General features: G+C 36.8%; 1 protein-coding gene across 7 annotated transcripts in view; it reads right to left on the reverse strand.

Annotated features, from left to right (window-relative positions):
* Nucleotides 1-23,202, reverse strand: part of SPIRE1 (spire type actin nucleation factor 1) — a 183,287-nt gene that overhangs the window by 33,193 nt on the left and 126,892 nt on the right. For all 7 annotated transcript variants that reach the window (XM_032875802.1, XM_032875800.1, XM_032875796.1 and 4 more), the window contains 3 exons: nt 20,998-21,162; nt 6,738-6,824; nt 5,952-6,081 (listed from right to left, as the gene is read on the reverse strand). In XM_032875802.1, the coding sequence (XP_032731693.1) occupies nt 5,952-6,081; nt 6,738-6,824; nt 20,998-21,162 (382 nt within the window). The remainder of the gene's footprint in view (nt 1-5,951; nt 6,082-6,737; nt 6,825-20,997; nt 21,163-23,202) is intronic.

A 23,202-nucleotide genomic window follows, 5' to 3' on the forward strand; every position in this document is an offset into this window, starting at 1 on the left:
AAAAATAAAGGATCCCATTTACAATTGCACCAAAACCCATAAGATACCTAGGAATAAATGCTCAAGGATTGGAAGAACAAATATTGTTAAAATGTCTATTCTGCCTACAGGAATCTATACATTCAGTGCAATCCCTATCAACTTTCTTCACAGAACTGGAACAAATAATCCTAAAATTTGTATGGAGCCAGAAAAGACCCTGAAGAGCCAATGGAATGTTGAAAAAGAAAAACAAAGCTGTTGGCAGCACAATCCTGAAGTTCAAGCTCTATTATAAAGCTGTGATCATTAAGACAGCATGGTACTGGCACAGAAGCAGACACATAAATCAGTGGAACAGAATACAGAACTCAGAAATGGACACTCAACTCTATGGTCAACTCATCCTCAACAAAGCAGGAAAGAATGTCCAATGGAAAAGAGATGGTCTCTTTAACAAATGGTTTTGGGAAAACTGGACAGCCACATGCAGAAGAATGAAACTGGGCCATTTTCTTACACCACACACAAAAATAGACTAAAAATGGATGAAAGAGTTAAATGTGAGACAGGAATCCATCAAAATCCTTGAGAAGAACACAGGCAGCAACCTCTGTGACCTTGGCCTGCAACTTCTTGCTAGACATGTCTCCAAAGACAAGGGAAACAAAGGCAAAAATGAATTATTGGGCCTTCATCAAGAGAAAAAGCTTTTGTACAGCAAAGGAAATAGTGGACAAAAACAAAAGACAACCAGTGGAATGGGAGAAGATATTTGCCAATGTGTAATCAGATAAAGGGCTAATATCCAAAACCTGTAAAGAACTTATCAAACTCAACACCCAAATAACAAATAGTCCAATCAGGCAGGGCGCCTGGGTGCCTCAGTTGGTTAAGTGCCTGCCTTCGGTTTGGGTCATGATCTCAGTGTCCCGCCTTGGGCTCCCTGCTCAGAGAGGAGTCTGCTTCTCCCTCTTCCTCTCCCCCTACACCCTGCTCATCTCTTTCTATCAAATAGATAAAATATTTTTTAAAAATCCAATCAGGAAATGGGCAGAAGACATGACAGACATTTCTCCAAAGAGGACATACAAATCAAATGGCCAACAGACACATGAAAAAGTGCTCAACATTGGCATCTGGGAAATACAAATCAAAACCACAATGAGATATCACTTCACACCAGTCAGAATGGCTAAAATTAACAAGTCAGGAAATGACAGAGGTTGGCAAGGATGTGGAGAAAGGGGAACCCTCCTACACTGTTGGTGGGAATGCAAGCTGGTGCAGCCACTCTGGAAAACAGTATAGAGGTTCCTCAAAAAGTTGAAAACATAGTTACCCTATGACCCAGCAATTGGACTACTAGGTATTTATCCCAAAGATACAAATGTAGTGATCTGAAGGGGGAACCTACACCCCAATGTTTATAGCAGAAATGCCCACAATAGCCAAACTATGGAAAGAGCCAGATGTCCACTGATAGATGAGGGGATAAAGATGTGAGATACACACACACACACACACACACACACACACACACACTGGAATACTACTCCACCATAAAAAAAAAAAAAGGAATCTTGCCTTTGCAACAATGTGGACAGAACTAGACAGTATTATGTTGAACGAAATAAGTCAATCAGAGAAAGACAATTATCATATCTCACTCATATGTGGAATTTAAGAAATAAAACGGAGCATAGGGGAAGGGAGGGAAAAAATAAAACAAGATGAAATCAGAGAGGGAGACAACCATAAGAGACTCTTAATTATAGGAAACAAACAGGGTTGCGGGAGGGGAGGGGGTTGGAGGGATGGAGTATCCAGGTGATGAACATTAAGGAGAGCATGTGATATAATGAGAGTGGGTGTTATATAAGACAGATGAATCACTGAACTCTACCTCTGAAACTAATAATACACTATATGTTAACAAAAAAAATTCATAGCAGAAACTTGAAGTTCAATGATCAAGATATTCTAGATGCAGAAATTATGAATTTCAAACAGAAAAGGGTTTCAAAATTTAACTAATATTCACTGAACAGGAGAAATAAGTGTTCTACCTCAAAATGCTGACTTTACAAAAGTGCTATAAAATTACTTTTTAATGTTTTTCTAAAGAAAAATCTAAACATTAATTATAATTACTTATAATTATTTTTAAGACTTATATGAAGGAATATCACAATTAACCCTTGCAGAAGTAAATATCTAGTTTCTTCTGTCCCTAATCTGATTGATCTGATCATAGTATTTATACATGCATTAGTGTGAGGTTTTCAAATAAATATCTGTGAATCATAAAAAAGGCCTGCATTTCTGAATTCATACTATTGACTCCAGATTTTCCTAATTATACATAGCAAATAAAAGATAAATATTCTCAAAGCACTTGCCACCCTTCTCTAATATCTTTTCATTCTGTTCTTCTCTGATACATGAATCTGTCTTTTGAAATACGACTGGTCACTGCATAAGAAAGGGATGCTCTTATTTCTTGGAAGATGAGGTGTGGATCTTTTCCAAGCTCTATGTGCCACAAAGAGGAGAGAAATCAAGCATAACAGGAATTAAGAAGTTTATGGAAAAGATGTTTTTTAAAGGTACAATTTATATTTAAAACCCCAAATCTCAATTCAGTATGAGATGTTAGGAAAAAGAAAATGATTGGACATGAACAGAGACTGATACACAAGAACAGCATTTTCAGACTTGATGGGGAAAAAAATGTGAAGTCTGTCAAGCAATAGGGAAATAAAACAGAATTTAGCCATATATCAGGATACCCTATTTAATGACATGGGAAGATGTTCACATCGCACACAATGTTAAGTGAAGAGAACAGAATACTGCATACAGTTCTCGTCTCGGTTTCATACTGCACAAGTAGATTCACAGTGGATGGGTAACATTTCTTCTTTAAACATTGACACATTTCCCCAATTTCTATAGTGGGATTCTGCTCACAATCAATTACATGGAGGGGAAACATTATAAAAATATTAGGAAAACTCCTCAAGTTCATTCTGCCAACCTCATCCTAGTCAAACTTCCTAAAGTGAAACTGTATAGTAAGAACCAATGTAGATCTGCAGAAACCAACCCAAATCCCTTACTTTCCGGTAAGATTCAAGATCAGTGTGGAAGCAGAATTGTAGAAGTAAGACTCTCACAGAATGAACAATCATTTTCTGTAACAGCTCAATTCTGATTATTGTGAAACACCATTTATAAGGTTAAAATAAAAAATAAAATAAAATAATAAGATATGCTCACATCATAAATTTGATATTTAATTATTTTTAAAAAAATTTATTTGAGCGTGACAGAGACAGACAGACAGAGCATGCCAGCGTGCAAATGAGGGAAGGGGCAGAGGGACAGAATATCCAGCAGACTCCCACGCTGAGCTCCGAGCCCGACATGGGGTTCCATCCTAGAAGCCATGAGATCGGGACCAAGAGTTGGTCACTTAACCGACTGAGCACCCAGGCACCTCTGATACTTAATTATTCTCTAGTGGGTTTCCTGTTATTTAGCATCTAGTTTGTTTAAAATGGAACAGAAGAATATGTATGTGACAAAGGCTTGCAATGACCCTTTCAAGCAATGAGGGTGTCCCCTTGACACTTACAGGGACTGCCAGTCTATCCCTCAAATGGCCTCACTAACGCCTTCTGATTGGGTGCTGTTAATGGTCTTGCAGCATGAACATGCATGACATTCTCGCGTCATTCTTCTGCAAGCATTTGCGGGCGGGCCTTATGCCTTGTTCATCTCTGCACCCCAGGAGATGACATGATGTTTAATACAAAGTAAAGGTTCAAAAACTATTGGAAAAGTGAAGGAACTATAAGTTAAATATCATCCACATTGTATAAGAACATTATGCTTAGCTTGTTCTTTTCTCTATTCTCCCCTCCAAGTACTAACCAGGCCCGACCCTGCTTAGCGTCCAAGAACAGACAAGATCTGGCGTGTTCAGGTTGGTATGGTAAACTCCTTTCTCTATTCTGTGGGTACTTTCACTGAAGCAGACAATCTTTCAGCCTAATCACTCTGTACTGTAAATCACGAAGCTTATTTTTCTCATGGTAATATATTTATTTTGCCTCATGGTTTTGTTGAAATCTTGTCTTTTACCCCCATTGTTTCCTCTCAAGGTAACCAAATTAAATTACCTCTCAAGGTAATTTAATTTTTAAATTAAAAGTAATTTAAAAAATTCAGTCTTAAGCTAGCATCCCATAATATCACTTCCTTATTTTTCCACAGTGTTCTTACTCTTTGAGGCTTTGTACTCTTTAGGAAACCAAGGAAAGCTATGGACCCTCTCTCCAGAAAAATGCACATACATAGAGTTTGTGAAATAAGCATACATTTTTTATATTTCTGGGGACTCACAGTTTCTCATCAGGCCCATTCGAGGACTCTCAGGAGAAGAACTCTTGCTGCACATGGCTTCTATGTTTTAGATCACTATTACATAAATGCTTATATGGATATGTCACTTAGCAGGCTTTAAACATTATTTTTTGGAGATAACACTTGCTGCCATAAAAATTAGACAGGGATAAACTGATACAACTGTTACTCACTCAGTAGATTTGTAACTGGAAGGTACATTAAATTACTTCAGGACCCATGGAATCACTTCTAAACAATGAACAGGGAAGATGTGGGCCCTGCTGGCAAGAAGGTCTCAAGGTAAAAGAAGGGCTAAGAGTTTAACAAAAGGATACCAACATGACATTACTGAAGAGCTCGAGGCTGGAAGCAAGGACAGCGGTCAAAGCTGATGTGATAAACTAGACAAGAGAAGACGACAGACTGGTTTAGGATAATGTTGGGCTAACAAAGGGGGAAAACTAACATGATCCAGGATCAGAAACATCAACAGGGATGGCTGTTAGATAGGAGTCAGAGATGATGCGGAGGTTCTGCCTTGAGCACACTAAGATGGGGAAACAGGAGAAGATGGTTTGGGAGAAAACAGATGGGTTCCCTGTCCTGCTGTAGGCCCTAGCTCACCATCAGATGGATGACTGGGTGTGAGCTCAGCGAGATCGGTACACAGATGAGAGCTTTATTAGCCAGAACAAAAACTATGGAAAAGGGTATAGTTGCTCAGAGAGAGGTGAGCCCAGAATAGAAATCTGAAGGACCAAGCAGAGTCTAAAAGGGCAGGAAAGAGATCAGTGGAGAAAACAAGGAGAGTGTGGTTCCTCTACTGTTCAGATGTCACTATCATCTATTTTCCTAAAGGAAGTTTCTCTGAATTCTTTGGGCATCTTTAATCTTACAAATAGGTGGAGAATTGTATAAACAAAAATGTTTACAAACATTTTATAATATGTTCTTTCTATAAATCAAAATCAATATGTGTTTATGGTACATATTAAAAACATTAAATAAATATAAAGGAAGCTTGGGAATAAGTTAGGTGGTTATCAGGTAACAATCGATGCTTTCCACATAATACTATATCTTTAAAACCATTAAGACAACAGAAACATGAAGTAAAACTATTATATCATATTTCTAAAACATAATAGCTTTGTATACATATTAAAATTTATGAGGTATTTTGACCACAATCCTATTTAATTCTTACACAGAAGCCATAATTAAAGTACAGAGGAATTTTTATCTCCCTTCTGCCAATCAAGAAATCAACACTCAGAGAGGTAAAGGGGCTCTCCCAAAACCACAGTCTAGAGAATGGCAGAGCAATTCCTACTAGGACATGACGCTCTCATGTAGTTCAATATCATATGGGAAAAGAATTTCCTAACTCTCTTGAGTTTCAAGGATAAGCTTTGAGCAAGTGTGTGTGTGAGAGAGGAACAAACACTGCTCTTAAACACTAAACCATTATGCCACTACTTTTCCCTGGGTTAGCTGGATAGAGACACTGCTCCAAGTGGCTGAGGCTAGACCAGCAGTGCAGTAAGCATCAGACTCACCTAATCTGCTGCGTCTAATCTCCTCTGGTGAGACGGGCCGCAGCTTTCTTTCTGCTTTGATTTCTTCTAAGATTCTTTCATGGAGGCTCCGTGGCCGTGGTGGAGTGGGTTTCAGTTTTCTGGCTGAGACCTTAGAGGGAAAAAAAAGTCATGGCTATAGACTTCAGTAGTTGTCTTTAAATAATTCTTACTGAAGTCCATTCCTATAGCACAGTACTATGAAATTGTATTTCATTGATTGCAACACTGTTTGATAAAAGACTAAGCAACAGGGAGATTACTGGATCTCACAGAAACTCAGTCATATGCACTCAACCAATTGTAAGGAGTCAGTTTCGCTGAAGTTATAATTATGTTCACAACAGGCTACCAGGATAGGCAATCAACTGGAATGTAACCTATACTTATTACTATTACTGTTTTTAAAAGTAACATTTTTGAGTAAATCATCACAACCCTCTTAGATTGCTATTGTTATCTTCTTTCTATAGTTGAAGAAATAAAAGCTCAGAGAGGCTGATGAATTTACTCAGGGACATGTGGCTACTAAACTGCACCACAAGTCAGGTTGTTTTGAGTTAAAACATCCTAAGACAGCCTTGTATTGAATAATTTCAAGTATTTTTTCTGTGACTGAAGAATATAACTTACAGTTAGACTTCATCATTCTGAGAATAAAAGATTGGTGTAGAAACTACCTCGAGAGCTGAGTTCAAGAGACCACGTCCTAGAGGAGAGCACATTGCTACAAGATCTCCAACCAAGGGGAACACTCAGATCACATACCGGATTTAAAGGGGGTCTTGATCTGATGAAGTCCAGGATGATTTCATGAGCACTTTTTTTTAACCGAGGGGGAATATCACCGTTGACCTGAAAGGAGACAAAAAGTACAAGATTCATATGACTATAGGATTATCATTATAAGTTTCTGGGTAGAGCTGTTACCTACTGGAAGTGTACTTTGGCTCTACCAAAGATGTGTTCTGAATCAATAAAATGGAGAATAAATAGCTGAGTGATTCAGAGCAAAAACAACCGTGCAGAGCTGAAGAAAATACAAGTTCATAAAGTGAATCGTTAGTTCTACCACTTGGGGGACATGTATATTAGATGCATCCTTTCCTACAAAAAGTTTCTAAAATTATGAATATGAATGGAATAAATAATATTACACTTACTATTTTATAACTTATAAAGCCTTTTACTTCTTACTTTCATCCTTGTACAAAACCTAGGAAGGACTGGTGACACGAGTCATATATTGTAGATAAAACTCAGGCTCATGTCAAGGAGGGTATCTGCCTCATTCACAAAATTAGTAAGTTCAAGAGTTTTGGTAGAGTCCTCATCTGTCTCTGACTCCTGCTGTAACGTACTCTCTTTATATAGCAACGTGTTAGAAATTTTTACAAGCAATTTAATAAAACCTTAGAAATCCACAAAAATTGACAATCTAAACTCACATTTTACCACCCCAGAAGGCACAGTTGTGACCATTTTGTCCCATTTATTTCCCAGTCTTAATGTGAAAAAAATAGAACCTGCTAGGTATTTTCTCTCATGCTCCTCATGAAAGACGGATGAAAAAAATGTTAACAAGTTAATAAATTTTTAAAAATGACAAATACCTAATACTTCTTAAAATCCAGAAATTAGCATATTATTTTTATTAATGCACTGCCTGAAAAATCTCCTTTTCCCCTCTACTTTGGAGACCTACTCTTTGATTAACTCACAATATTCTAATAACTTTATATTAATTTTGTTGGAGAGAAGAAAAAGATAGTTTGGTTATTCCTCTTGCATTGACAGTTGACTTTATTTTGATAAGTTAGAAATGTTTATGCTTCACAACTTATTATTGGAAATGTCATTTAAATTTTAGAATTATTGTAAAATTCAGTAAAGTCTTTTTCAAGTTTTTCTTAAAAGATTTATTTATTTATTTGAGAGAAAGAGAGAGTAAGAGCATTGTGGGTGGGGGCAGAGAGAGAGGCAGACCCCCTAACTGAGCAAGGAGCCTCACGCAGAGCTTGATCCTAGAACCCTGAGATCATGACCTCAGCCGAAGGCAGACACTTAACCAAACGAGCCACCCAGGCACTCCTCAGGTATTTTTGTAAGACTGTAAGATTTCAGGGTGTGGGTGGTTTTTTTGTGTACTCATCAACCTTAAATACTACTTTAATTGCTCACAAGTCATTAATCAGTTGGTTATTCCTCACTGCAGCTCTATGAGTTTTGATTTTTTGTCCATGTTGTTATTTTGTGTCTGCTGACAAATAACATTAAACATATATTTTTAAAAAGGGTCTGAACTGTCACTCCCAAGCACAGTCTGCTCCCCAAATGCGACCCCCTCTATCTGAGCTCAGTGTGTGCGCCAACACTGCTGTGACCTACATCCACTCTCTTGTTCCCTGGGCCACATCTCCCACCCCTGAATGAAGCCAGGATGGCCCATGGAAAGATTTAGGAGGAAAAGCTGCTTGAACTGCTAGTACTTGGCTTAAGGAGGGCATGTCTGCTAGCAGCCAACCTGGAGGCCTAACGTGACACGACAACAACCCCCTACCTATGGATTTGGTAGTACAAAAGATTTTTTACAAAATCATTGTATGGAACAACTCTTGAACAGGATAATATATATCTTTCTAGCCATTTTTCACATGATTTTACTTCAATGTTTACTTTCCATCACAATAGCAGTGTTTAGGGAATTGGTTTAAATAAGGCTAGGGTTGTAAATCCTGTTCCCCAAACAAGCACGTAAGTTCAGTTTCCACACTGGCCAGAAACTATCCTGGATCCCAATTACAAAATGTGCGTCAGTGCTCATGAGGTAGATGGCAGAACAGTGTGGATGTGAGTCAGTGAAAGTCCTCACCAGGAGGAAAATGTAACTTTGTGCTAATACCATTGTGCTGCTGACTCAATGAAATTATTTTCCTACAAATACATAATACATACTGAAACAAGCTCTCTGAATTGCAATGATAAATGATTCCTGCGTGAACATAAATAGTGGAGCCACAAGTAAATAAGACATTTATATAACTCGATCCCGTATCTGAGCCATAATGCCTTAACTTCTAAATAAAAGATGTCGTTTCCACATCTTCATTTTTAAAAGGTGAGTTATTTGAAGCTATCTGATGGGATTAAAGTATTTCACTCAGACATTTTGAAAAAAGCCAACTGAAATGTTTTACACTTCTATAACTTAATATCCTGAATAATATCCAGTATGGCTAAGCCACCAATTTCCAACATCAGCACAATTGTACCCAAAACAGAGAATAACTATAGTATGGTTATGGAGTTTAAACCTGAGGATTAAATTAAAACATCTCAGCACAGTACTTTAGGTACAGATAGACCATCTTTGAAAAGTTTCTGTGTTTACACTTTATAAAAATATTTGTTTTTAAAGAAATTAGAAAGTGGCATTATACTGGTAAGAATAAAAATATTCTTTTAACACCCAGTTTTTGAAGATCAAATGAGTAGTTGAATTTGTACTCTCATTTATCAAGTACATTTATATAATAAAGGAATTAATAAGAATTTTAGCTTTTTAGATTGAAATCTTGCAAACTTCCCCGTATGAACTTGCTCACACTGGAACCTCCATCTGCCCAGCTCCTTGCACAGGGGCTCAGTCTACTTACTTAAGTGAACTGCATGGATTTAACCAGAGAAAGACATGAAAGGAAAACAACAGTGGCTACCACGAAGCAGAAACATCTATCCATTTGTCTTCATTTCCTACCCACAAGCTCTAAGTTAAAAAACTGTATTATTTATATCTAAATAGATTAAACGGCAAGCAGATGCATCGCTGGTAATTATTACAAAGAACACATTTATAAATTGTGTTTATAATCACCTGTCATTCTGAAGCTCACAGAACCCTCAACAAACAAAAAGCTTAAATAACTTGAGCCTTGAAAAAACTTTTTTCTTCTATTTTTGTCTTAAGTAAAGCAGAACCACTAATGATGACATAAGATCACAACTAAAACTGTACAAAGCCGATCTACAGTTTATGGATTAATATTGGGCCCCAATCAGATTTCCTTTTCCCTCAGCCTTACTGAGGTTGAATTGACAAAGAAAAATTATGCATATTTAAAGTGTATGGCATGATTATTTGATATGTGTATATGCATTGTGAAATGCTTGCCTCAACCAAGCTAATTAACACATCCAACACCTCACACAGTTACTGTTTTTTTTTTTTTTTTCTTGTGGGGACACTTAAGATATATGCTCTTAGCATATTTCAAGTATACAATATAGTGTTATTAACTACAGTCACCATGCTGTGTCCCTAGAACTTATTCATCTTATAACTGAAACATGTGACCTTTGACCAACATTTAACCAATATCTCTCCAGTTCCCCCATCCCTGAGCCCCTGGAAACCTACTGTCGTACTCTTAGCTTCCATGAGTTTGCCTTCCTAAAGTTCACCATACAAGTGAGGTCACACAGTATTTATCTTTGTGTGCCCAGCTTATTTCACCTAGCATGATGTCCTCCAGGTTCATCCATGTTGTTAAATGGCAGGATCTCCTTCCGTTTTAAGACTGAATACTATTCCACTGTATGCATACACATTTTCTTTATCCATTCATCTGTTGACATTTAACCTGTTTCCATAACTTGGCTGTTGTGAATAATGCTGTGACCCACATGGGAGTGCAGATATCTCTTTGAGACCCTGCTTTAATTTCCTTGAGATGAAGACCTAGTCTATGTCTAATATTTTAGCCTATCCTCTTCCCACGTTTCAGTAGTTACAGTACTAAAGTGGAAAACATACTCTATATCCAGTCTCCACCTCATTTGGGCTTTATTTTATAATCAGACTAGTCAGCAGTGTTTCTCTATGCTCTGAGCTTCTTAGAAAACTCAGTAAAAATCCTTTTCACTCTTTTCTTAAAATTTTATAGAAAACAGGTTGTCTCAACCATAAGAGACTCTTAATCTCACAAAACAAACTGAGGGTTGCTGGGGAGAGGGGGTTAGGGAGAGGGTGGTTGGGTTATGGACACTGGGGAGGGTATGTGCTGTGGTGAGTGCTGTGACATGTGTAAGCCTGACGATTCACAGACCTGTACCCCTGGGGCTAATAATACATTATATGTTAATAAAAAATAAAAAATTAAATTTAAAAAATGTCCAAAAAACCCCCATAAAGGGCATTAAAAAAAAACCAGGCTGTCTCACTTTTTAAAACAAGTACATGTATTACATGTATACTACACATATATATGTACATGTAAAATGCCCCAAATGCTATTGAGTTGATGGCAGAACTGAGATTCAAACATGTTACCCATTTCCAGAGTCACTACTCTTAAGCATCATATAAATTGTCTAAAACACATTTAAAAAGATGTTTGATCTTACTCATAAAGAAATGGAAATTAAATGAGATCACACCTGTAAAACTGGAAGATAAAAGTTCAAGAGTGTAACACAGCATTAATGAAGAATACAGAAAAGGCATTCCTACACACTTATAAAAGGAATGGTTTTTTTGAATTAAAAAAAAATATACTAATGGAATCCTATGTAGGGCTTTTTGTGGGTTTGGCTTTTATTGCTCACCATTATGTCTCAGAGATTCAATTACACTGTGGCATGTAGGAGAAATTAATTTCCTTGCTTTTATTCTATTTATTTGTTCATAATTTACTTATTTCACCATTGGTAGACACTGGTTACCACTACATTATGGTACTGCAAAAATGCTACTTAGTATATTCTTGTATAACTCTTCTGGCGCACAATGTACATACCTGTCCTATTTAAAGAAATCTCTGCCTACCTCAAGGTTGTAAAGGTGTTCTCCTGTGTTACCTTTTTGAAGTTCAATTGGTTTACAGTTGGAAGGCCACTGAAAGGATGTGACTACTGGCTGGACCTGGGCAACTAGAGGCTCCTTACCCCCACACCCTGTCCTTGGAATGTACATTCCATAACTTTTCCTGTACTAAGAGTTACTATTATGGGCCACACTTTTCTGTTTTTGTTGTTGTTTGTGTCTATAATGTTATGCTATAAACTACTTCTTAAAAGAATATATTGTAAGAACTCTGGATTTTGATCTCTCCTTGCAGGGGCTCGATATTGTTGTTTATTTGCTTAGTGACTTGTTTATACTAATTCTGTTAAGTCTACTTCCCCTGCCACATGTAGGTTCTAATATCTCTGCTCAGTATTTTCTTTTCTTTTTAAAATTCTTGTTTTTATTTTTAAGCTGGGCTTCCTAGGAGTTGCTGCTGGGTCAACAAAGTACTTAGCGATTAGCCAATGATAGGTCAGAAGTAGTACCTAAACACAGTGATGCCAGTAAGGCTCCCTTCTTCTGTCATGGGAGTTAAACATCTGCCCAAATTTTACTTTCTGTGTTCACAAGACCTCTCTATTTGGCCAGGGACAAACAGCTCACCTCTTCAGTCTCTCCCAAGTGGGCCCAGCATGAGCACAACCTTTGAGATGCCCAGGAATAAGTGGGATCTTACCCAACTTCGGCTGTCTTATTTCCTAGGTTACTTTCTTTTTCTTCAATTTCTGAATGGTCTCAGCCACTATTGAGGCCACAGTCTCCTCCTTAGTTCTCCCAACAGTCATCAAGCTCTACTGTTTTTGACAATGGCTCTGGGTGTGGACTTACTGTTTCAAATAAAGCCATGTTCTATCCCAGTCAGCTGGGCAGAACTTCTAAAACCTGGAGCAGGCACCAAATGGGATGGCATGGGAGCCATCTCTGCCTAAAATGCCAGACTCCTGCTATTCTTCCTTATATTTTAACATTTCAAGTAAATGAAAGGATTCTTGCCATTAAGCACAGAAGCACTGAATCCTCAAGTGACTTTTTTCATGAGATGGCATCTATCTGTAAGTATCATGAAATGCTGCTACTCATCGCCGCCATAATCCAAAAACGATTTAGCCTTTTGTCAAAAGAAAGCACCATCCAAAGATGAAACTACATGGTTAAAATCTGAATCTTCCTCTGTGCACATGTAAAAAAGAGTAGCCTGATAATGTGTGCATAACTGTGGAACTCAAACAATAAGTGTGATACACAGAAAGGAAAATATTGTAGTATTGAAGTCTATTTCTTTTAGAGAGCAGATGTAAATTTTGGGAGTAAATTTGCTTACTAAAGTATAACGTATATATGGTAAAGTGCAGAAATCTTACTTATATGAAAATGAACATAACCTACTGAACCACCATCTAGTTCAAAATATAGAATACTAGCAGCTCTCTGGTGCCCTCTCCAAGTTGCTACCCCACCCCCACCTGTGATAAACACTATTCTGACTTTGATCACCACAGATAAGCTTTGCTAGCTTTGAACCTGGCCCAAGTCACTCATTTACATTTACCTGCTCTGTACATAAAAACGTCTGAGTTTGCTGTTATATCCCAGGCTGAAGCCTGGAAAAACCAGAATACATTCATAATATACTAGGGAGATGTCAAAGAGAATCACATGCAACATTCTCAAATTCTTATAAAATACTCACACTAAGAAACTTATTTCATTAGACTTGAGAGAGCTGGTCAAAAGGATCAAAAATCATTCCTTATATTTACAGTTAAGTCACATTTTTGCTATTCAACTTTTGTCCCAAATCCTTAAGGATAAAAATTATTTTTAGTATCCATGATAATAACATAAAAACATATAGTTTAAAATATTAAATCATGCTAAAAATTATTTTTGTTGCCACCCACTACAGCCTCCCCTTTAGCAATGTTTTGGAAATTGAAAACATTAAAAAAAGCTTTATTTATTTATTTGAGAGAGAGAGAGAGAAAAAGAGAGCATGCACATGGGTGGGAGAGGAGTGGTGGAATGCATCCAACTTTTCGTTTTGGCTCAGGTCATGATCCTTAGGATCGATCATGGGATCAGGCCCTGTGTTGGTCTCCATGCTCAGCATAGAGTCTGATTGTCCCTTCCTGTCTCCCACCCAAAAAAGAATTAACCACAATCCTTCCCAAATTATTCCAAAAATTAGAAAAGGAGGTAATACTTTCTAATTTATTCTATGAGGCCAACATTACCCTCATATCAAGCCAGACAGGGATATTATAATACCATGGATTAAATCCGTTTTGAATACAGATGCAAAACTTCTAACTCATAGTAAGCTGACTTTAGCATTATATTAAAAGGGTTGTACATCATGACCAAGTTGGATTTATCCCATAAATGCAAGGATGGAAATATACACCATCTTAATGGTAATATAGCACATTAATGGAATGAACCCACATGACTGTATTAATTAATGGCAGAAAAAGGATTTGACAAAATTCCCACACCTTCCCTATGATAAAAACACTCAAGAAAGCTGGAATAGAAAGAAACCTCCTCAGCATAAGTCATTTGTGAAAATCCATAGCTAATATTATACTCACTGATGAAAAACTGAACACTTTCTCCCTAACAGCAAAAAGAAGACATGGATGCCTGCTTTTTCCACTCAACACTGATATTTCTAGGCAGGATAATTAAAAGGCACCTAGATAGGGGGGGGAAAAAAGGCACCTAGATTGGAAAGGAAGAAGTGAAATTATCTCTCTTCATAGATGACATGATCATATATATAAAAAAAAAATCCTAAAGAATCCAACAAGAAAACTATTAGTGCTAATAAACTCACCAAAGTTGCAGGTTATAGGAGCAACATACACTAATCAGTTGTATATGTATATATGTGTATATATAATATGTATATGTACGTATAATATATATACATTAGAAATGAATGATCCTGAAAAAATGAAGAGAACAAACCTATTCCTAGTAACATCAAAAAGAATAAAATACTTAAGAATAAATTTAACCAATGAAGTGTAAGGCTTGTAAACTTAAAACCATAAAACACTGCTGAAAGAAATAAAAGAAGACATAAATGAATGGAAATACATTCTATGTTTATAGATTAGAAGACAATATCATTAAGATGACACATAACCTAAAGTGATCTAGAGATCCAATATAATTTCTATCAAATTCTTAATGGTATTTTTTGCAGAAATTGAAAAATCTACTCTAAAACTGACATGGAATCTCAAGAACCCTAAATTACCAAAATAATCTCGAAAAAGAATAACAAAGTCGGCAGACTCACTTTTACATTTCAAAGCTTATCACAAAGCTACAATAATTAGCTATAATATATGTATTATATTATAATAACCCCACAAGGTAGGATGGCCGTAGGATAATCATAATAGATCAATGAAACAGAATTTGGGAGAAGTAAACTCCTGAATTCAACGGATTTATCACAATAGTCCCAAGACCATTAAATGGGGGTAAGAATAGTTTCTTCAACAAATGCTGTTGGAACAAACAGGTATCAAAATGCAAAAGAATTATGTTTGACCTTTACCTCACACCATATACAAAAATTAACTTAAAATAGATCAAAGAGCTAAATGTCTAAAAGTCTTAGAAGAAAACTTTGGGGTAGATTTGGTAATGTATTTTTAGATACAACCTCAAAAGCCTGAGCAACAGGAGAGAAAGAACAGATAAATTTGGACTTAAGCAAAAATTAAAACCTTTATGCTTCAAAGCACACTATTAAGAGAGTTAAAAGACAACCTACAGAATGGTAGAAAATATTTGCAAATCTTATGTCTGTCAAGAGTCTAATGTCCAGAGTATACAAAGAATTTTTATAACTCAACAATACAAAGACAAACAATACAATTTAAAAATGGGCTCAGGGGGCGCCTGGGTAGCTCAGTGGGTTAAAGCCTCTGTCTTCAGCTCGGGTCATGATCCCAGGGTCCTGGGATCAAGCCCCACATCGGGCTCTCTGCTCAGCGGGGAGCCTGCTTCTCTTCCTCTCTCTGCCTGCCTCTCTGCCTACTTGTGATCTCTGTCTTTCAAATAAATAAATAAAATCTTAAAAAAAAATGCGCTCAGGATCTGAACTGACTTTTCTCCACAAAGATAGACAAATGGCCCACAAGCACATGAAAACACATATAACATTATTAGTCATTAAGGAAATGCAAATCAAAACCACAATGAGATTTCACCTCATACTCACTACAGTAGGTATAATTAAAAACAAAAATGGACAATAACAACTGTTGGCAAGAATATGGAGAAACTGAAACTCATACACTGAAAGGAACATAAAATGTTGCAAGTGGTGTGGAAAGCAGTTTGTTGGTTCCACAATAAGTTAAACTTAGAATTGTTACATGGTCCAACCATTCCACTCTTAGGTATCTACCCCAAATAATTGAAAACAAGTATTCAAACAAAAACACATACATGATTGTTCACAGCAGCACTATTCACAATTGTGAAAAGGTGGAAAGAACCCAAATATTCATCATGTGATGAATGGATAAACAGATATGGTATCTGCACATAATAGAATATAATGTTATTCCACTATAAGAACAGTACTCCTACATGCGACAATATGGATGATCCTAGAAAACATACTAAATGAAAGAAGCCAGACACAAAAGGTTACATACTATATGATTCCATTTATATAAAATATCCAGAATAGGTAGAGCCATTGAGACGGAAAGTAGAATAGTAGTTGCCAGGGACTCAGGGGATGGTAGATTAGGAGTGATTGCTTCATGACTACAGGATTTCTTTTGGAGGTGATGAAATTATTTTGGAACTACACAGAGACAGAGGTTGCACAACACTGTTGCCACTGAACTATAAATACACTTTAAAATAGGTAATTTAATACGAATTTTACCTTAAAATGAATGAGAATGAAAGAAAGAATAAAAAACCAGACTCTCTAAAAACCTTTCATTTAGCACAGAAGAATAACTATTTATGTTGATAAATACTTTCCAACTTGGATGCACAGTTCTTTGCCATTGTGTCTATGTATAATCAAAATTATTTTCCAAATGCATGATCTTAAGCCTCACCTAATATATAACAGCTGAGACCTGTTAAATCAGCATCTATAAGAGGAATCCATCCCATATAATTCTTTTTAAAAAAGATTTACATATTTGAGAGAGAGAGAGAGAGAGGGAGAGAAAGAGAGAGAGTGAATGAGGGGAGGGGTAGAGGGAGAGGGAAAAGCCGACTCCCCACTGAGCAGGGAGCCCAAGGTGGGGCTCAATGCTAGGACCTTGGGATCATGACCTGAGCTGAAGGCAGATACCCAACAGACTGAGCTACTCAGAAGCCCCTATCCCATTAATTCTTAATATCAGATAAGTTTAACTACTTTTTAGCACAATTATTTTTTCTGATGAAAAATAAAATGATTTAGCTATATGTGGTGACAGGTAGAAGACTTTAGTTAGAAATGTTAATCTATTAAGCAGAAGCAACATTTACTTATTTTATTTTAATTTTTTATTAAAAGATTTTATTTATTTATTTGACAGAGAGAGGGAGAGATCACAAGTAGGCAGAGAGGCAGGCTGGGGTGGGGAGCAGGATCCCTGCTGAGCAGAGAGCCCGATGCGGGGCTCGATCCCAAGAACCTGGGATCATGACCTGAGCTAAAGGCAGCGGCTTAACCCACTAAGCCACCCAGGCATCCCAACATTTACTTATTTTAATCAATAGTATGAATTTCTGAATAATTTCTTCAGGATAAGGAAGAAAATCACCTGTGATTACTGTTAAGTGTCCCCACTCAAGTTCAGATGGGTAGACATTTTTTAAAAAAGACAGCATTGCCAAGTATTGGCAACAGAAATTATCTTGCATTGTTAGTAAAAGTATAAATTGGAAAAAAAATAAAACCAACCAAACAAACAAACGAAGTATAAATTGGTACAGTTCTTCTGGAGAAGATTTGGCAACATGTATTAAAATTTAAAATGTGCATAATTCTTGATCTATTCATCTCACCAACAGAAACTGAAACCAAGGAGATAATTAGATGAGATGTCTGTATGAGGATCAGAAAACTAATTAAAACAATGAAAACTGGACACAATCTAAATGTCTATTAATAGAGTCTCAGGTAAATAATTCACAGTGCACTAGGAAATAACTGTGAAGTTATTTAAAAAAGAAATCATCGACATTCATTCTTCACAGGAATTACAGAGTGAAAAGGTCTTTAATTATGGAGAACTTCAGTTGCTTTCTTGAGTCAGATCCCATTACTTCCTGGACTTTGCACATTGTTTTCTGGCATATAGCCGCTTACACTTAGCTTATTACGCTATTGTTAATGCTTGCCTAATTACCAGCGGCTCCACCATACTGTGAACTTCCTGAGAATAAGGACTGAGGGTCCTTTTTCCAGGGTCTAGAATAGTGCCTGGCACACAAGAAGTGCTCAATAAATATTTGTTAAATTAGGGGCATCCAGGTGGCTCAGTCGTTCAAGCATCTGCCTTTGGCTCAGGTCATGATCTCAGGGTCCTGGGATCCAGGCCTGAAGGAGGCTCTCTGCTCAGTGGGACGTCTGCTTCTCCCTCCCCCTCTGCCCTTCCCCACTGTTTGTGCGCTCTCTCTCTCGGACAAATAAAATCTTTAAAAAATTTTGCTAAATTAAAATAAAATTAAAAATACAAGAAAAGGGAGCAGACACCTAGGACTCCAAGAGGGCATCAGTTGTACAGTGAAGAAGAAGCTTATGGATGTGAAACTAGGAGAGCTGCCCAGGTGGATACTGATACGGGATTTCACCTCTAAGGGCACTGCTGGATCATCTCAGAGAGGTTACTACTGGTATTACAAGTATGTCAATGTGAAGAAAGGGGGCTTCACTAGGATTTCTATGGTGCTGGCAGGTTATGTGCTTTTCAAGGACTTTTGACTTTCCTTTTTACAAGGAACTCAGGCTATGCAAGTACCACTGAAGAGGGCCCAGTGTGGAGGCACATGTGGCAGTCCTGACCATGACCTTTGCCTGGCACCCCTGAATCCTTTCAAATCCTGATTCAGAATTAACATCCAATAAAACATGACTGGCACTTGGGAAAAAAAAATACAAAAAAGAAATGGTGTATGCTTTAAAATGCTTAAATGCACTTGTAATCAAAGAAATATAGATTTTAAAAATGAAGGAGAATTTTCTCTCAAATTTGCCAATCCCAAAAGATACCCATTTTGGTCAAGAATAGGAAGAAATAGAAAAAATGATTATGTTGTAAATAGTAATCATCACAATATAACTAAAGGGCAATTTGGCCACATGCGTGTAGCACACAGCACAGATTCGGAGGTCAGACAGAATGAAAATGAAAACAGGCTTTGCCTTATAACTAGTTGTCTGAACTTGGGAAGTTATGCAGCACCTCTAAACTTCAGTTTCTTCATTTGTAAAAGGAAATCAGATTTACTGAGAAGTAAATCAACAAAATACTTAGCTGCAATGCTTAGCTTCAATAGTGTAACTTATTAAAATTAACAAAGAGCTCAAAGAGCTACTTAAATCTATTTTATTTTTTAAGTTTATTTATTTAAGTAATCTCTATAACCAACTGGGACTCAAAACCCTGACCCCAAGATCAAGAGTCACATGCTCTTCAGACTGAGCCTGCCAGGCACCCCTACTTAAATCTATTTTTAAACTAGTGATGTGTTTTGTAAGAATCTTCCACATCAAATAACTAATAAAATTTTCTCAAAAAATGTGGCTATAATTCATTAATTCATTCCACAACTATTTGTTGGGCACCGTATTCAGCATCTGGCTGTGTGTCAGGCACATGGTCTCGTCACAGGGGATGTAAGAGTGAAAGAACTAAGTCCCTATAATGGTAAGAGAGATAGCAAATCTGAAAATACATGGCAATGTGAACTCACTTGAAACATGTGGGTAGAGAGGCGGAGAAGACTTTATAAGGGGACATTTTAGCAGAGACCTGGAAAGTGATAAGGCAAGTTAGTAGATGTGTGGGAAAAGAGAATTCCAGGAAAAGGGGCAGCAAAGGAGCTGCCCAGTTGTAGGAGCATGTGGCAGCAACAGAGACCAGCATGGCTAAGGAGGGGAAATCAACCAGGAAGGGTGGTAGGAGGTGAGTTCTCAAATGTAACCTGTATCAGACTCTGTGGGGTTTTGTAGGCCAAGGTAGGGATGTGGAGTTGGTTCCCAGTGTGATGGAGAACACTGGAAGGTTCTGAGCAGAGCAATGAAAGCATCACATTTTTACCTTAAGAGGTTTACTTTGGCTATTTTGGGGGAAAACTGAGTAAAAGGAGCAAAAGTGAAAGCAGAAAGGCCACTTAAAGTGTGTATTAGTGTGAGCGAGAACTGGTGGCTTGGAATGGAGAGGATCTGAAGTGGTGGTGATAAGAAGCAGTTACATTCCAGGTGTATTTCAGACATAGTGCTGTCAGGATTCCACTTCTAAGAACCTAACTTAAAGATTTCACTGTTGCTATTCAAGAAGATTTAAATGCAAGGACTCACAAAATAAACTGCTTACAACTTGATACAAGTTGATTAGTTTAATAAGCTCTGGTATAGCCACAAAGCTATAAAAGAGGTAGTTATTTAGAAATGAAGATTTTGAACATATAATGACATGGAAAAATATTCATATGTTAAGTGAAAATAACTGGTTACAAAACAAAGTGTTCAATATTAATCCATTTTGTCTGAATAAAATGTATAGAAAAAAGACTGGGGGTGCCTGAGTAGTAGCTCAGATCATGATTATGGGGTCATGAGATTGAGCCCATGTCGGGCTCTGTGCTTTGCTAGAGAGTCTCTCTCCCTCTGCTTGCCTGCCTTCTCTTTCCCTAAAATAAATAAATCAATCTAAAAAAAAAAAAAAAAAAGACTGAAGGTTATATACCAGCTTGTTAACAAAATATCTCTCTGGGTTGTGAAATTACCCATTTGTCACTTTCCTTCTTTGAGCTTACTGTATTTTTCAAATTTTCTGTAATGACAATGTATTACTTCCAAGGGAAGAAAGGATTTTTAAAATGTAACACTGAGAAGAACATGTTCAACCAATAAAATTACTGAAGAAAAACCATTTCAGTCTATTAATAGTTTTTGTTGTTGTTGTTGTTGTTACTTACCATGACTTTTCGCAAAGTGTATCTTTTGGATCGAATATCGTCCATTAGCATCTCATAAGGGGTGAGCTGATATTCAATGGGCAAAGGGTTGTACTGTCGCTCTTGGACCTTCTTAAGTTTTACTCCATTCCGCAAATCCCTCATCACCTGAACCCAGAATCGAGCCTAAAAGAATCAAGGGTGGAGAGATGTCCATGAATAAATTTGCTAGTTTCGTCTAAATAGCTACAGTCACAGAGAAAAAAAATGAAAGAAAAAATGAAGAGCTTGGTTTGCAAAACACTGAGTAAACCAAACAAAACACTTTTGAAAATTAGGTTTAAGGATGTTAAAAGGTGGGTAGAAAGCCAGTTGAGAATCACAAGCTCTAAGCGCTGAGTCACCTGAGTGTAAACCCTAACTCATCCACTGGGGAAGGCTGCATTAATAGCCTCAGTTACGTGATTCTGCTCACTGAAGATGAGTATACGTCCCATACCCTAATACTGGGTTTGGCTACGTGATTTGCTTGGCCCCTGAAACAGTAGTTGATATGATGTGACCAAAGGCTGCAAAAGCGAATGCACAATGGGCTTGTCACTTGTGCTTCTATTATTGCCATGAGAACCTCATGCCTGGACTGGCATGCTGCCCAGGAGAAGGATGAGACATACACAGAGTGGAGCTACCACGATGCATCTGTACTCGTGAGCTCAGTAAATATACTGCTTTGTGTGACTATGATTCTGTAGTGGTTGGTTACGCAGCAGGATTCCTATGGCCACCCCTAATTGATACAAACACCTAGTAGCTACTTGATATCCAGCAAGTTCCTTCACCTTTCTAAACCCTGGATTCCCCATCAATAAAAGAAAGTGGTACTTCATAACTTACTGAGAAGGTCAGAGCTGATACACAGTGTTCTGTACATGGAAAATGCTCAAAAATGATTTTTATGTTATCACTATCTTTGCACAAATCACTTAATATCCATTTTCTTAACAAATGACAGTGATCGCCTTTTTGGCCTCTCAAGAAAATGAGATATATATGAAGTTCTTATAATAATATAAGACACATTAAATATGTATATTATTATTATTATTTTATACTAATACTTTAATTTTCTAGCCTATAAGCTAAGGTGTCATAGTCTCTACTTCTGTGAAAGGTAAATCATTATGATATTTAGCTGAAACACTGTAGTTTGTTAAAATTAATAAGCGGCTCAAATAGCTACTTAAATATATTTATTAAAAACCAAGGGCTAGGGGTATCTGGCTGGTTCCGTTGGAAGAGCTTGGGACTTTTGATCTCAGGGCTGTGAGTTTGAGTCCCACATAAGGTTACAGAGATTACTTAAATAAATAAAACTTTAAAAAAAAGTGAGATATTTCCTAAGAATTATCTACATAAAGTAATTGTGGATTAAATTTCTCAAAAATGTCTTCAGTTTTCTTCAAAATGTCTTCTAAACTTCTTCAAAAACAATTTATGATTTAAAAACGGGTATGCCATTTCTTATTCCACAAAGGATTTGATGCACTTAGTACTGTAGTATATCCATTAGAATACCTTCTAAAATATTTCTATTTTAAACAGATTCTTAGATTCTGCCATTAAAGTTACTCTAATACAATATTCCTAAAATATTTAGATTTTTCTTTTGAAAATGCTCTAGTCCCAAATTCTCTTATAATGATTCCTTTAAGATCCAGTTCAAATATCATCTAATCTTTTAAAATTCTGCCTCTTTTCTTGACCTGCCCGGGCTTTAAGAAAATCTGACATATGTGAAACACTGAATTCTCAAAGCAGATAAATTACAGGATAATTATTCACATTTGACAATTTTGCAATAATTATGAAAGGATTCAAACAGACCTTTTATATAGCCAGTCCTTTATATATTATCGTATGGCAAAATTTTCAGAAATTTAATCCAGAAATTAAAGTCACACGACTGTCACTGTATGTACTCCCAGAGATTTTATTTACCTCATATTCCTCAAGCAAGATCCCGAGATGTTTAGATCCTGCCATTAAAGATATCCTAATTCTCCCTCATTCTATTCCTCATTCTTTACTCATTTCTTTCTACTATTTCTAAATAATTCACTTTAATGGTCTTACAAGAAATAGACTGGTGATCTAGGCAAATGGAATCTCTCTGCAGTTAGTGTATCTCTTGTCAGTGATCCTACTAGTTTTTATTTTTTTATTTTT

This window comes from Lontra canadensis, unplaced genomic scaffold (assembly GCF_010015895.1).
Source record: "Lontra canadensis isolate GAN:19392208 unplaced genomic scaffold, GSC_riverotter_1.0 scaffold57, whole genome shotgun sequence".
In the NCBI taxonomy this organism is placed as follows: Eukaryota; Metazoa; Chordata; class Mammalia; order Carnivora; family Mustelidae; genus Lontra; species Lontra canadensis.